The 15,438-nt window shown below is 33.7% G+C and overlaps 1 protein-coding gene across 1 annotated transcript in view; it reads right to left on the bottom strand.

The window, feature by feature from the left end:
• Positions 1-3,998: 3,998 nt before the first annotated feature.
• The window catches only part of LOC110035548, a gene marked incomplete at its 5' end in the record, with an annotated part of 36,862 nt that continues 25,422 nt past the window's right edge, over positions 3,999-15,438 (bottom strand). The window contains 3 exon segments of the mRNA XM_020739790.1: positions 3,999-4,358; positions 4,808-4,921; positions 9,838-10,002. Coding sequence (XP_020595449.1) covers positions 4,266-4,358; positions 4,808-4,921; positions 9,838-10,002 — 372 coding nt within the window.

Below are 15,438 nucleotides of genomic sequence, written 5' to 3'. Positions count from 1 at the left end.
AACACCACTATCATCACAATAACACACCCCCACTTCTTTATGATCTTCATGCTCATAGAAAAACCATAGGATCCCTTCAATACATCACCAATACTCAACCCGACATCACATTCACAGTAAACTTTCTCAATTAACATGCACCTAACACCCTACATAATCAACACCTCAAACGCATCTTAAGATATCGTAACGAAACAACTAACTGTAGTCTTCCTATTCAGAAAGGCCCTCTTAATTTGCAGGCATATGTAGACGCTGATTGGACGGGAGATCAAAATGACAGGAAATCCACAATATGTTTTGTATATATCTCAGATCTACACTTATATCTTGGTCTGCTAAAAAGCAAATTGTCGTAGCTAAATCCAATAATGAAGCGAAATAACAGGCCATTGCTCCGATAACCACAAAAATTATATGAATTCGACGACTCCTTTCTGAACTCACATCTACATCTCTTCCCTTGACTCCTATTTACAACAACACCACCTCAACAATTGCTCTTGCACACAACCCAGTATTTCACGTAAGGACTAAACATATCAGGTGAACTATCATTTTACACGAGAACACCTGGGGGGGGGGAATATTAATTTAAGTGATATTGCAGGCTTGGGCCGAGTTGCACATGTAAATTCATATTTGGTTTGTTTAAATTTTTTCTTAAAAAAAAACCACTTAGTTTGTGTTTGATTTGTCAACATTAACTGAATATGTTCATAAACAAGCTAAGACTCAAAAAAGTACCTAGCTTTTCATTTAAATTTATTAACAAATAATTTTACAAATCTAAACTAACAAATAATTGAAACAATTTTGAATTGCTCTCAAATTTCTTCACAACAACTAAAAATGATAATATATAAGTTATAAACAAACTTTCTTACAATCAAATAATACAAAAAATACTAACAAATTAATTCATCAAAATAAAGAAATAAGAAAAAAAAATAATTAAAACTATTTGCATATTCACAAATAATAAATAAAGTATTTTTAAAAAAAAATAAAAAATTTTAAGAACATTTCATGTAAAACTAGGTTTTAAAATATCAAAAAAAAAAAAAAAAATTTTTTAAAAAAAAAAAAATAAAAAATTTTAAGAACGTTTCATGTAAAACTAGGTTAATTAATAAAATTAATATTAAGGATATATGATACTATATGATTGATAAATAGATATCATACTCTTTTATAATGATAGATTAATTAAAGTTAAAAATAAGATGAATTCACTGCAACGACTAATGATATATTAATTATAAAATTAGGTTAATTAATAAAATAAATATGTAATAAATAATTAATTATAAAAATATTATTAATAATAAATTATATAATTAAAAGAGTTTTTACATGTCAAATAATTCAAAACAATAAATATGTATTTTAATCACACAAACTTTAAATGTAACATTTTAATCACTTCATTTATTACAAATCTTGAGTGATTAAAATATTATTTAAATTTTTATGTAATTAAAATATTATTTAAATTTTAGACCGTTAAAATGTTATAATCAATATTTTAAATGATAGTTTTATAAAAACCCATTAAATATCGAAAAATAAATTCTCACCACATTATTATTCCCGCGATCATGTCAGGAATAATAATTGTGAATTTTTTTTTTCCTTTTTTTAAGTTCAAAACGTGTAAACAGCCCATCAATTTAAAAGCCCACGTTTAGAAATAGAAAGTTTAAATGAATGCAAATATGGGCAAGCCCGTGCTCGACTTGTGTTCGGTAGCACAGATCGTTTATATTTCGATCTCAAAAAGTATCTTCGTGTTTGGCTCGTTTGCTTAGCGAGCCGAACACGAGCCGTTCACGAACAAAGGGTCAGTTATAATCAATATTTTAAATGATAGTTTTATAAAACCCCATTAAATATCGAAAAATAAATTCTCATCACATAATTTTCTAAAAAAAAAATATGTAGACTTTAGAGTCCATGTTGGTTTTGTACCTGCGATCATGTCAGGAATAATAATTGTGAATTTTTTTTTTTTTTTTGCTTTTTTTAAGTTCAAAACGCGTAAACAGCCCATCAATTTAAAAGCCCACGTGTAGAAATAGAAAGTTCAAAACGTGAGACAAGCCTTCGTTTAAATGAATGCAAATAGGGGTGTAAACGAGGCGAACACGATCGAGCCCGCGCTCAGCTTGTGTTCGATTCACTTATATTTCGAGCTCAAAAAGTGTATTCGTGTTCGGCTAGTTTGCTTAGCGAGCTGAACACAAGTCGTTCACAAACAAAGAGTCGTTTTGACAACCCGAATCACGTAGTCATAAGATGTTAAGGATTGGGGCAAGATTTAAAACATCATTTGAGTCTAATTTATTAATTTTTAATCTATTTTCTTAATTAATACTATTAATTGATTATAAATCTTTGTAGACTTGTAGTCAATTAATTTTTTAAAAAATACTACTCATCAAAGATATATATAATTGATTAGTAGTATTTCGACTCAAAACAAGCCGAATACGAACGATTAAATATTTGTTCTAGTTGTTCGTGTTTCGCTCGATAACTTATCGAATAAGCCGAACATGAGTTTTTTAACGAGTCGAACACGAGCTGTTCACAGACAACAAGCCATTTTGACAGCCCTAAATGCAAATGCCATCCAAACACATTTCTCTCCCCCTCTGTGGATTTTAAAAATGCTGATGATTGGGAGAGCACTAAAGGCGCAATTTATGATTCCGACCTTCCACAGTACGTCCATAAGAAATTCAGAAAATTTTCTATTTTACACTTTGGAAAAGAGATAATTACATACAAACCACTCGAAACATTGATATTTACAAATTAACCATCCCGGTGATTTTTTCAAACTACCAAACCCATGAATTCACGCATGCCATGATCGAACTATAGAGAATGTGATAAAAAATGTAAAATATGGGTTGGGGTTTTATGATGTAATTTGATATTTGAGTGAGAATATGAAAAATGGATGAAAGAGGGTGGTTGATTTGTAAATAGCAAGTTTCAGAGTGGCCTGTATGTAATTGCCACAAAAGAAAAAAAAAAAAACATTTCAATGATATAATATTCAAATCTTCTTTCTCTAAACGGAATCGAAACTGAAACACTAAAGCTGTTAAAACAAACAAAAGCTGAAAAGACTCCAAACCAAAATCAAACTGCGTTTAATCCAGTTTTCACTTTCCATGATTAAATAAAAACTTGAAATTTACAAACAAACCGCATTTCTAATGTGTTTGCATATCTAACACCCAAAATTTTGATATTTATACTTATGACACCTTGAGTCATAAGTCTATGCATGAAAATGTATATTTCACTGTTCAAAAGGGAAATGACCGTGGTAATTTTTACGCGGTGTCAAAGATTTGAGTGATATGCATCTAAATATGTAAATACATAAGAATTGTGTGGTATGTTTGTAAATTCCCTAATTAAGATTTTACGAAAATAATCATGACCATAAATCACCGTGATCTACTGTCAGGATCGGACACCGGTGCGCAATAATTTCTCTAGTCCGTCGCAATAATTTCTCTAAAAGGAGAAATTATTGCGCACGGACACCGCATGCATCTCTGCGTGCGGTGTCAGATCCTGACCTTAGATCACGGTGATTTACGGTATGAAAAATTATTCCATACGGATCGGACACCGCAAGCAGCTTGCGTGCAGTGTCCGATCCGGACCGTAAATCACCTGATCTACAGTCCCGATGTATTTCGGTGGGCCCCACCTAAATTTAAAAAAAAACGGAAATAATCCTGACCGTTAATCACCGTGATCTAAGGTCATGATCGGACACCGCATGCAGAGATGCAATAATTTCTCCCTTTAAAGGTAGAACATAGAATTTTTAGCTCTAACAGTCCAGGAAGAAATCAAGAGCATGCTTCTATTGACGGGTTCACAAGAAAGAAGAATAGAAATATGAAAATTCCTTTGTAAAATTAGTTCCCTATTATGAAGATTCACATGTATAATCAATCACCAAGAAATTCCTAAATTAGCTAGCAGGTTACTTGAGAAATAAAAAAGCATAATTTACAGAGTTACAGGTAAGAAAAACACTACAGTTCTATCTGGCTTTCTTCTCAAATGGACATATGGTTTCGTGGAAGTTACTTGCATGTAAATAGTAGAGCAGATAAGGGTAAAATTGAGAAATCATTTGTACCTTAAACTTTTGACAGCAGCCATTTTCACAATATATATATAATGTTTGAGAATTTTCCGGTGCATCTGTACAGGATTTCATTGCTTTCTTACAAAGGCCTCAAAAGCGGGTAGTCTTCCAGGAGTTCACGCTCTGATAGCGTGTCGTCTTCATTCTGTGGTGTCCACAAAACCTCCACTGCCTGCAGTTTCAATGATGTCAAAATCAAATGTATAATTGTATAAAAATCCCTATAGTTAAAAGATTTTTTTAAAAAAGAATTTAAATTTTAGAACTTCAATAAAAAAGTTTTTTTTTTGTAAATAAGGAAAACATAGCTTCATATAAATGTCAAAGTTTCATGGAATCCAGATATGAAAACTCTGCATAATAATACAAGAGTTTTATAATAAACTATAGCAATATCAAAATTTAAAAAGATTCAAACATGTATGCTATGATTTCAGACTCTGGCATGCATGTAAAAGTTGGTTTCTTTTGAATGCAGAGCAGGCAAACAAGTAATCCATATTTACGGTCTCAAAATTAAGTCCTTATTCACCAAAACAAGAAAGCTATAGGGGAGAATTATCCATTTTTATTGTCCAATGACAATGGAAATAATGTTAATATGTTTTATTAGTGTTATACCATAGTTTTGTTGACAGGAATAGAGCCCAACTTCTGTAACGCCACCATTAAATCTGCACTACTGTTGATGACGGGTAGCTTGTGCAGTCCCTCAGCAGCCACAAGGATGGTTATCTAGAAAAGGGAACAAAGTAAAATAGAATAATCACAATTTAGATGGGCATATAACTGACGAGAAGTAAAATGGATTAAAAAAACAAAAGCATACTAGAATGAACAGTGTGGGATGGATATTCTTGTTTTCTTGGGACTAGTAAAATTTCCAAATCATTGAATGATATCGAAAATCAACTAAAAATAGTATTCTAATCATACCTATAACTTCAATATATTTTCTACAATACATTTATAAGCTGACAATACGTGTACTTCTCATCGTGTGCAATGATTTTCATCTGAGTCCCTAGCAACTCTTCTTAATCAAGAGACTCAAGGCTACCCTATCTTCGTGCTGCTAATCACTAATCAAGAGGGGCTTCTAATGGTTTTGATTGTTTTGAATAAGTCAAACTAAATCACTAGGTTTCACTCATTTTTTATAGATATTGTCGAGGTCCCAATCCAAAACTGAGCCGTTCTAACTAGTTTCGAGCAAAATTAACTGGTTTCAACCATTACAAACAGATTTTTTATCTTTTTGGCCATGAACTGCCGAAAACTAACACTTTAGATAAGAAATAATGATGCTATCATCCTTTCTCTCTCTCTCTCCCCACACACACACATACATATATACATACTCACACACACACATGCACAAACACAACAGACACACACGGACATATACATACATACATAACTTTTATTACTGAAAGCAAATAAGGGTTACAACAAACACACATTAAAATAAGAAATAATAAAAGAAACAACAAAAACACCAACATAGGGCATGGGTTGAAGGTGGTGGTTTTGCGGTTGGGGAATAGTAATTATGGATGGTTGGATGGTCAAGAGGCAACCAGAGGAGGGGTGCTGGCAGCAAGGAAGGCAGTGGGTGGCTGTAAAGTGCGTGGCGGCAAGCTTGTGGTATGGGGCTGTGGCAAGAAGGTTGCGATAGGGTGGTGGCAGGTGGAACATGGCTGGAAAGGGGTGGAAACAAGAAATTGATTGTTGGAAGAGATAGGCAACGGCTAGACAACAGCAGGACTGTTCGCAGAACAATTCCAGCAACAGCTGCAGTAGGTCAGGCGGCTGGGCTGAAGTTTGGGAAAACAGAGAAGGGTAGTTAAACACTACCACAGAACAAGTTACATCCAGAGCACCTTCTCGTCTTCGAATGCAGCCCTAGAAGGAAATATTAGGACGGCTGACAGGAAACTGAATCAAAACTACACCCTAAACACATAAAACACCCAAAAATAATATAGATAGTTAGGAGAGTTGGGACCCCACCTATTTGGGCGGCAATCTTTTTTTCTAGGGTCAATCGGCCCTATTGTCCTCTTATTTTGACCAGTATAGCCTCAAGAGGCAGCGCCCGGTTCAGCTAGGAAAAAACTGAATCAAAACTACACCCTAAACACATAAAACATACAAAAATACTATAGATAGTTAGGAGAGTTGAGACCCCACCTATTTGGGCGGCAACCTTATTTTCTAGGGTCGATCGGCCCTATTTTCCTCTTATTTTAACCAGTATAGCCTCAAGAGGCAGTGCCCGGTTCAGCTAGGAAAGCCCTGCGTCATATATAATATGTACTTTGAGATGAACAATTTAAAAATAAAAAAATGTTTCCATTTTAACAATTTTTTTGAATATTAGTCTTAATTTTCATTTTTATCATATCTATGATCCCTATAAGAAGGGTTACATTCTCTATAGGTTTCAAACATTTGCATTGGTTTGGTTTGAGTACTAGTGTTAGTTTCAAATTGACTTTATTTTCCATTTACACAGAAGTGCAGGTGTTGTTGATATTCATAGGAAACAAACAATGATTGAGAAATTCATAGAAACAAACCTCGGAGGAAGGGATGCACAAGTAGAGGAAAAGAAAACAGGAAAAATAACTAATTAGAAAGGAGAATAAATCCCTACAAAAGAATCAATAAGAAATGATTTTTATTCCAACATGAACTGTAATTGAATTACAAGACACTAGACCTATTCATAGAAATATAAGATTTTAAAATGACACCTTACACAAATATGAAAATGTCAATAAATCCTAAATAACAACTAGCACTTAAAACAACAAATATTAAAATTAGATGTAACACATGAGCTTCCACTGCATCAATATGTCACATTTCAGGACTTCATGAAACCATATTATGACTTAAACAAAAAAATCACTTGTGCATAATAAATAATTTATAATTAAATATTGCTATTTTTTTAAGAAACTTATCCATGCATCCAGGAATCACCTTTAAGAGACTTTTCTATTCTAGAATTGCAAGTTGGATCAATGCTAGACATTTTGATTTAGACAAAACAATAACTACGAATGAGAATAAAAACTATTGGGCAAGTTTAAAAACAGATGTTGCGTGAATAGTTTCAAGATGAAAAATTCATCAAACTGCTAAAGGAAGAAACAAATTTAATATCAGATTATACACACCTTTAACTATTCCTTATAAGCTTTAAATGAGATCATGGACTCTATGCTAGGAATACCACTCAATTTTTAGGAAACGTAAGTCCATCTTGGCTATAGTTGATTAAATTTTTAAAATAGCTCATTTTATTCAAGGTAATAAAACTACTAATGTGCACACATAACCAATTATATTTCAATGAAGTGATGTTCAATTGCAGTGCCTACCTAAAACCAATGTGATAAATGCATCATATTCATGAGTTACTCTTGAGAATCTTAATGAAAAAAGCTGAAAACTCAATTAAAATTATTAACAGCATATCACCAATATTTTGTTAGGCGATTAGCAGTAGTTAATGAAAGTTATGAGTGATGTTTTGATGTTTGATTATGGAAAATACATCTAGTTAGAACTTTTAAATGCATTTAGCTAATTTCACATAATTCCTCTGTAAATAGATGTATAGAAATGAGTTCATTTGAAATAGACATAATATTTAACCTAAAAAACATATAGACCTTGTTGATCTATTATTTAGTCTAGGCCTAGTAAATTTGCATACTATTAGCATAGTATGTGCATAACATGTAAGAAAATATTAACAAAAGTTTAGTTATTAATTATAAAAAATATAAGTCAATTATTTATGTGAATAGGGGATTTGAAATTAAACTTAGATGATAAGAAAATGGCCTATATAAATTCTCAAAGCCTTACTAGAAGATCTTTTAAACAATTAACTAATAGAAAAGCATGAATATATAAAATCAAGCAATGTATGTTCTTCGTGTTTTTAAATTTATTTCATTTTATTTTATATTATGAGCCAGTCACTAATGTCTTGGATTCTTCTCTCTTTTCACATCATCCTCTGGAATTCACATCGCACACTTTCTCACACTCGTTTGCATCTTATGCCTGAAGTGGACATAAGATGATGAAATTACACCCACTACTAAAGTGGCAATATGGATACCAAAAGCATGTTGTGCAGTTGCATGACATTCTGGTAGATATGATTTATGGATTATACAACAAAAAACACAACATTGATACCTAAATTTACTTGATGAATATGATTTATCAAATCAAAGTTTATTCAACCAAAACAAATTTAATGCACACTTAAAATTTTTAGTCAATTTGAAAACTACGTTTACTAAAATGAGTTTAGTAGTTTATTGAATTTCACATTTAGTTTTCCTTTGTGATTATGTTTATGACAAGTTAACTAATATCCTAAATCTTTCCCCTAGTACAATTTAGTTTATTGTGTTGGTTTTGAGTTTGTTCCAGCGCATGCTTCTATGTCTTTTTGACTCTTATCGGTGCATTGGTTTTAGCTTGATTCCTTGTTGACAAATTGATTTGATATCCACTCCGTATTAGCTTGCGACTTGTGTTCATGAAGCAGCTGGCGACTCCCTTTGCACCAGGTAAGATTTAAAAATCTATTTTTAAACAAAACCTTCTGCTAGGAAATTTTGGATAGTGTAGCTAGTTTGTAACTTTCTCATAATTCTTAGCTACGCAATTTCTATCGGATTCCATGATTTTTTTTTTTTTTTTTTTTGCAATGACTAATTTTGTGGTTTTTCAATAACTCTTATCCTTCTGACCATAGTTTCTAATATCATAACTTCAGAAGATTTTTTATTAGAAATAGTGGCGTCCAAGGCATGTAAAAAATTAATTGTCATTGATATTGCACTTTTGATGGCATGTTATTTTTCCTTTCCTTAAATGCTGGTTAAATGTAATTCTTTCTAGATTGAAATAATTGGAGACAACAAATTTTCCAATTTTTTTTTCCCTTCGATTTATTTCCATCCTCTAATTTAGGTCTACTTGCATAGTTAATTACTTTAAAATCTAATACAGTCTATTTTTTTCAATTGTATGATTCTTTTTATGATCCAAAACTTTTATTTGAGAATTCTATTAAACAACTATGAAATTATCATTCAAGTGGAATTTACATAGGTTTTATTTTGAATTGAAAGAATGATTAGTTGTTTCAATTAGAAGATTATAATTTCTAAAATTAACTTGTGTGGTTGGAAATGTGCATCTCATCCTAGATCTATATTAGAAAAGCCTAGATCATATAACATCCCATTCAAAAGATTTCTAATCTGAAATTCTAGTTCAACAAAATTTTGGCTTTCGTTAATAAGGTGATGCAAGAAAAAAGTGACATTCATTAAAATATTTTATTAATAATCAGAGTTGTAATGCCAAGAGTTTAAAAAATTTTGTTGATTTCTTTCAAAGAACAGTTTCTTCCATACAGTTTAACAAACACCAAAGTATATATTAACACGCATCAACAGACAGGAGTAACACCCAATATTTAGAAACAAATAAAGTAATCGTGACATATTTGTGACAAGAAAATTAATAACTATGGAGTTTTAGAAAAGAAAAAACAAAAGCATCTCTGCAATTTCATGACCCATTTCTTATAGAATAAATCAACTTACCACAATGTACTCGTTGCTGAAAGACCTGGAACTATAGCTTGCTGTTCTTTGCCTCTTAATATTGTTTACATTTACAAGTGTCTCCTCATCAAACTTACCCCTTTCCTCAATCGAAAGTTGATTAAATCGTTTCTCCCCATCTTCTACACTTCGTTTTACATCCACCTGTACATGAACACTTGTAAAAAGGCCTAGAAAATAGATGATTCATATTTGCAGGCTCCATTCAATTAATGTAAGTAGAGCACAAGTTGCATCTCGCTAAGAGAAACAAATGAAACGTAAACTAACTAGAAGATTCAATTAATGTAAGTAGAGCACAAGTTGCATCTCGCTAAGGGAAAACTAGAAAGAAAATGAGTCATCACCATTTAGATTTAACAGAAGCAAAAAAAAAAGTACCAAGGAAATAAACTAGAAAATAACAACATGATGTTACTCTATATGCCCGTTTCCATGTAATAATGCTCAATGAAAATGATGAGAGCTAGTCATCCAACAAAAAAAGAGTGGAGACAAATAAAACATGAGCAAAAAAAAAAGGAAATTTTGATTACCACAATTTGAAAGCTTACCAAATGAAACTTCTGTAAATTGGATATGAAATCGTACCCCCCATTTAAGGCAGCAGCAGCTGCCAGATCCCAATTATTTCGTGTCATCCCTCAGAATCCTTGTTCACACAGATACTTGCCACTCCAACCACCCACCCACAGATAGGCATCTACATATAAACTTATCTCATATTTGAATTGCCATTCTCCTTCAAACTAAAAGATTGATATTATCATCTTCAAAAACAAAATCTAAATTATTCATCGGCTAGTGTTCGAAATCGGCTCGTGAACAGTGTGTTCGTGTTCGGCTCGATTTAAATATTTGTGTTCGTGTCCGGCTCGTGTTCGGCTTGAAATTGGCTCTTTAATCTAAAATTGAGAAAAATAGATGTAATGTGTGGGATTCGAACCTGGATCAAATCTATACAAAAGAAGACGCTAACCACATTGCTACATGAGGCATTATGATTTAAATTTAGTCATAAATATATATAATATATTATTATATAAATAATATATATAATATATTGTTATATAAAAAATTATATAAAATTTTTTAGTTCGAGCTAAAACGAGCCGAACACGAGCGAACAAAGAGTTGTTCGTGTTCGGCTCGTTTATAATTCGAGCTTTAAAAATTTGTTCGTGTTCTGCTTGTATACTTAACGAACGAGCCGAACACGAGTTGTTCGCAAACAACGAGCTTTTTTGACAGCTCTATTCACTACCTTGATTTTAATAAAAGTATTTAAAATTAATTTTTAATATTTAAAACGAAATAACTGAAGCCTTGTATGTAGTTAGCATACTTTATGGAATATAACCTTGGGTTTCATTCGATATTTGACATTACACTACTTTTGTTCCTTTAAAAAAAATTTCCAGACAAGAAAAGTGAATGCAGTTGGTGCACACTGAAAGTCATAATAAACTTGGGTTTCATTCGATATTTGACATTACACTACTTTGGTTCCTTTAAAAAAAATTTCCAGAGAAGAAAAGTGAATGCAGTTGGTGCGCACTGAAAATCATAATAAAATGCACACTGAAAGTCATAATAAACTCCATGGTGTGGTTAAGCTTTACTTTCTACACTCCTCTATTGTCTTACATGTTCTTCATTATACTTCAAATGTGGGGCATACAATAGGAAGAAGTCCTACTTTTGAAGGCATGAAAGATGATTGTAAGTTTGGGCTTAAAGAAGAGGATGAACTCGATTGTCATTTAACAAAAAGCACGTATACAAGTTAAATGACATTGTTTAGGGTTTAGGGTTCAGCTGTTTCTTAATCTTAACCAGCACATATGTTCCCTTAAATAAAATGAAATAAGAAAATATAAAATAAAGTAAGAAAGAAAAAAGAAGAGGTAACAATCAAAAAAAAAAAATCTCTCTCCCGCCGAGTCACCAAATAACTACACCCGCTTCAATATCCAGTTATCTGATCCCACTTTATTCATTCGCCCAGGAGGGCCATTATAGAGAGGCCGAAACATCTCTCACGGGTTCAAAACCCCTTCTGGTTCGAACTGAAGTTCTTATCTTCCTCTCCTGTTCGAGCAATATAGAGGCAACGAAAAGCAACGACGGGAGTGTAGCGTACAGAAACCTCTGAAATTCCTCACTTTTGCTCCAGAGATACCAGGTGAAGGCCTGGTTCACTTCACAAAACTGAGACGAAGGCTGATCTTCCTTCTTCTACCCAATTCCAATTCAAAGTACATCACAGTTTAATGCTTCTTCCCTGATCGCATGTCTTCACGACCCGGCCAATGGGAAAAACAACAACGGGATGGCAGTGCGCAAGGAGCTTCGAAAATCTTGTCTTTCGCCTATTCTTCCTCCATGCCTTCAGAATACTATTGCAATTAGGGCTATCGGGAAAGGCAAGGATGAGATCGATGCGCACAAAACCTCCGAAATTCCCGTCATTTCTCCTTTCGCACGCCTCTTTCTCCCTGTGGCACACCCAGAGAGGCCGAGACCCTTGCTTGTCGCAAGTTGGGAAGGCAACGACGGGATCACGGTATAGAGACCCCAAACCCCCATCTTTCTTCTTTTTCTGCAGTGCTCCTATCCGAAATCATGGAGGCAGATGGAGAAGCCATGCATATGTCCTGCTTCGCTGCAAGCCCCTCCCAGCACTGCCCCAGCTCCACTCGAACGCCTCTCCTATTGCCGCGAATCCTGATAGTCAATTCTCAATCACCAGCCTTAATCAAAAGTGCTCTCCCGGAGCGAGGAGACTACAGGAAAACTTAAGAAGTCGCGAAAGTGCTCCCCCATCTTTCTTCTTTTTCTGCAGTGCTCCTATCCGAAATCATGGAGGCAGATGGAGAAGCCATGCATATGTCCTGCTTCGCTGCAAGCCCCTCCCAGCACTGCCCCAGCTCCACTCGAACGCCTCTCCTATTGCTGCGAATCCTGATAGTCAATTCTCAATCACCAGCCTTAATCAAAAGTGCTCTCCCGGGAGCGAGGAAACTACAGGAAAACTTAAGAAGTCGCGAAATCGCTGGTAGTACAATTCAATCTGTCTTACAAAGATTCGAACCTTCAAAGCTTTCTTCCAAAATAAAAATATAATGCAGAGAATAGTCTTGAGTGCGGTTGTGAATTCTCAGAGAGAAGGCTTCATTTCCATCTTTGATTAGTAATAAATTTATTAACTATAATAGCTGCTTTAAAATTGACAAAATATAAATAATGCAATCACTTGAAGAATGAGTAAATACCATTTGGTGAGCATCGGAATAATAAAATAATAAAATTGTGTGATTATCATCAAGGCATGATCTATGATTCTCAATATGGGAATCTGTCTTTGAAAAGTCCCAACAAAAAGACAAATATTGAATTGGTGAGCATCAAGGCATAACATTAGATTTCAATTTAAAAATTTGCTATTAAAAGGTCCTAACAACCGGGATAAGTGGCACTGTAGATACTGTTCCCTCATTATGCTTTATTATTTGTGTATACATCCTTAGCTCATATTCAGCCTAATTATCACCACTTCTAAGTTCACTCTTCTAATTTTCTGGTTTTTCAACTGATTCCTCTCACATCACAAGATAATGCATTACTCTCACGTGTACAGCTGTCTCACTAATGCTACTCACCCCACCTTGCCTTATATCTTCAGTATCTGACGATTCACCAAAAGGTGAGGTCACCTCCTGGGTGTAGTACAGTTTAAATTATCTAAATGACACATCCCTACTCACAAATAATCTCTTCTTTATCAGGCTCCAACAGACATATCCCTTCTGGATAACAGAAGGACCAACAAACATATATTTCATAGCTCTGGGATCCAACTTCTCTACTAATTTTCTATTATTCTTCAAAAAACATACACATCCAAACAACTTCAATGGGAGGATCCCGCTATTATTTCTTTTCAACATCTGACAAGAGAATTCCAAAGCATCATCTGACAAAGAGACCTCCAATACAACAACCTCGATGACATCCTGTTGATCACTTGAACGGTTGTCAAGTTGTATGCCCCCAGAATTACTTTGGGACATTCATTGTGATAATCATACTTCGGGCAACCTCTAGAAAGTGTCTATTTTTCCTTTTTATTACTCCATTTTTTGTCGGTGTATATGGACATTTGGTTTAATGTTGTATACCCTGGGTTGACAAGTATTCTCAAATACTTTGTTGGTATAATATCTCACATTATTAAATCTCAATACCTTCACTAATGCACCATATTGAGTTTGGATTGCCCTATGGAAGTCTTTAAGCAAGAAAACATGTCGCCCTTATTTTTCATCAAATACAACCAAGTAACACAATAAAAATAATCCATAAAAGTCATAAAATATCGATAATCCTTCGTAGAACTTGTAGAACGTACCCAAACATCAGAATGTATAAAGTCAAAAACACCAGAACTCCTATTCTCAGAACTAATATAAGAGCTCATAGTAAGTCTGTCAAACTAAGCATCACAAACAAGTTTTTATTTATTTATCTTTTCATTTAAAGAAGGACACAACCGGCTCAATAAATTAAAACAAGAGTGCCGCATGCGTCTGAGATGTAGGAGCAACATATCATCCACACTCCTCACAGAACTGTCTATGATTGATGTCTATGTTGAGTCCATCCCCTCCCAATCCAAATACCAGAGTCCATTACGCCAAGTTTCAGTCCAAGCGTCTGGCTCATCCCTTTCTCTTAGAAGGTCATCTTAGGGATATCAAAAGAAACAACACACTTTAGTTGAAAAATAATGACACTAATGGATAAAAGGTTCACAAAAAAATAAGATGCATACAAAACATTGGACAAAGTCATATAATTAGTTCCTTTCATTGTACCCTTACCAAGTGCAGTTTGTCTTGTACCGTCAGCAGTCTAGATGCTCTCTGATATTACTAGGAGAGGATAGGAAAAAAACTCTCTACCAGTACCTGTCACATGTCGAGATGCATCAAAATCTACTATCAATTCTGATGATCCTGTGATGGAAATAGAGGCAAGAGCATGTGTACCACTGGTACATTTATTAAAGTGAGTATAAGCGACAATGTTACCCTTTGAAGACAATCAATTGGAAGCACCATGTCGGTCAACTTTTTTTCGATTGATTAATTATGAAAATATGGTATATGAAAATAATTTTTTGAAATTTAATTTAAGTATAAGAGGTATATAGTTTAGGTTTTGAAAGTAGTATGTTTTAAAATGAGACCAAATGGATCTCATTCGTCCAATAGTTTGCATAATCGTGCCTGACACCCTGAATACTACACATTCCAAGAGAAAAGTGTAGACCCTGATAATAGGCCCAATCCTGCAAACTAAGAGATTTGTGACATCCATTTGGTCTGCGAATATTTTATATATGACCGACAAATTTCCCTATTTAATACAAAGATTAAATAGGATTTATTTTTCATGGGTTCCAAGTTCCCTATAGAGGCAAACCCCTATATTTAATTACATCTCAAATGACTGGGGTCACTTGAGAAAACTCTCGATAATGATCAGTGGTTCTAGTCTTCAAGATTTCAAGGTTTA

Source organism: Phalaenopsis equestris, unplaced genomic scaffold (genome assembly GCF_001263595.1).
Source record: "Phalaenopsis equestris unplaced genomic scaffold, ASM126359v1 Scaffold198083, whole genome shotgun sequence".
In the NCBI taxonomy this organism is placed as follows: Eukaryota; Viridiplantae; Streptophyta; class Magnoliopsida; order Asparagales; family Orchidaceae; genus Phalaenopsis; species Phalaenopsis equestris.
The sequence above is the reverse complement of the archived record's forward strand: the minus strand, read 5'-3'. Positions and strand labels throughout refer to the sequence as shown.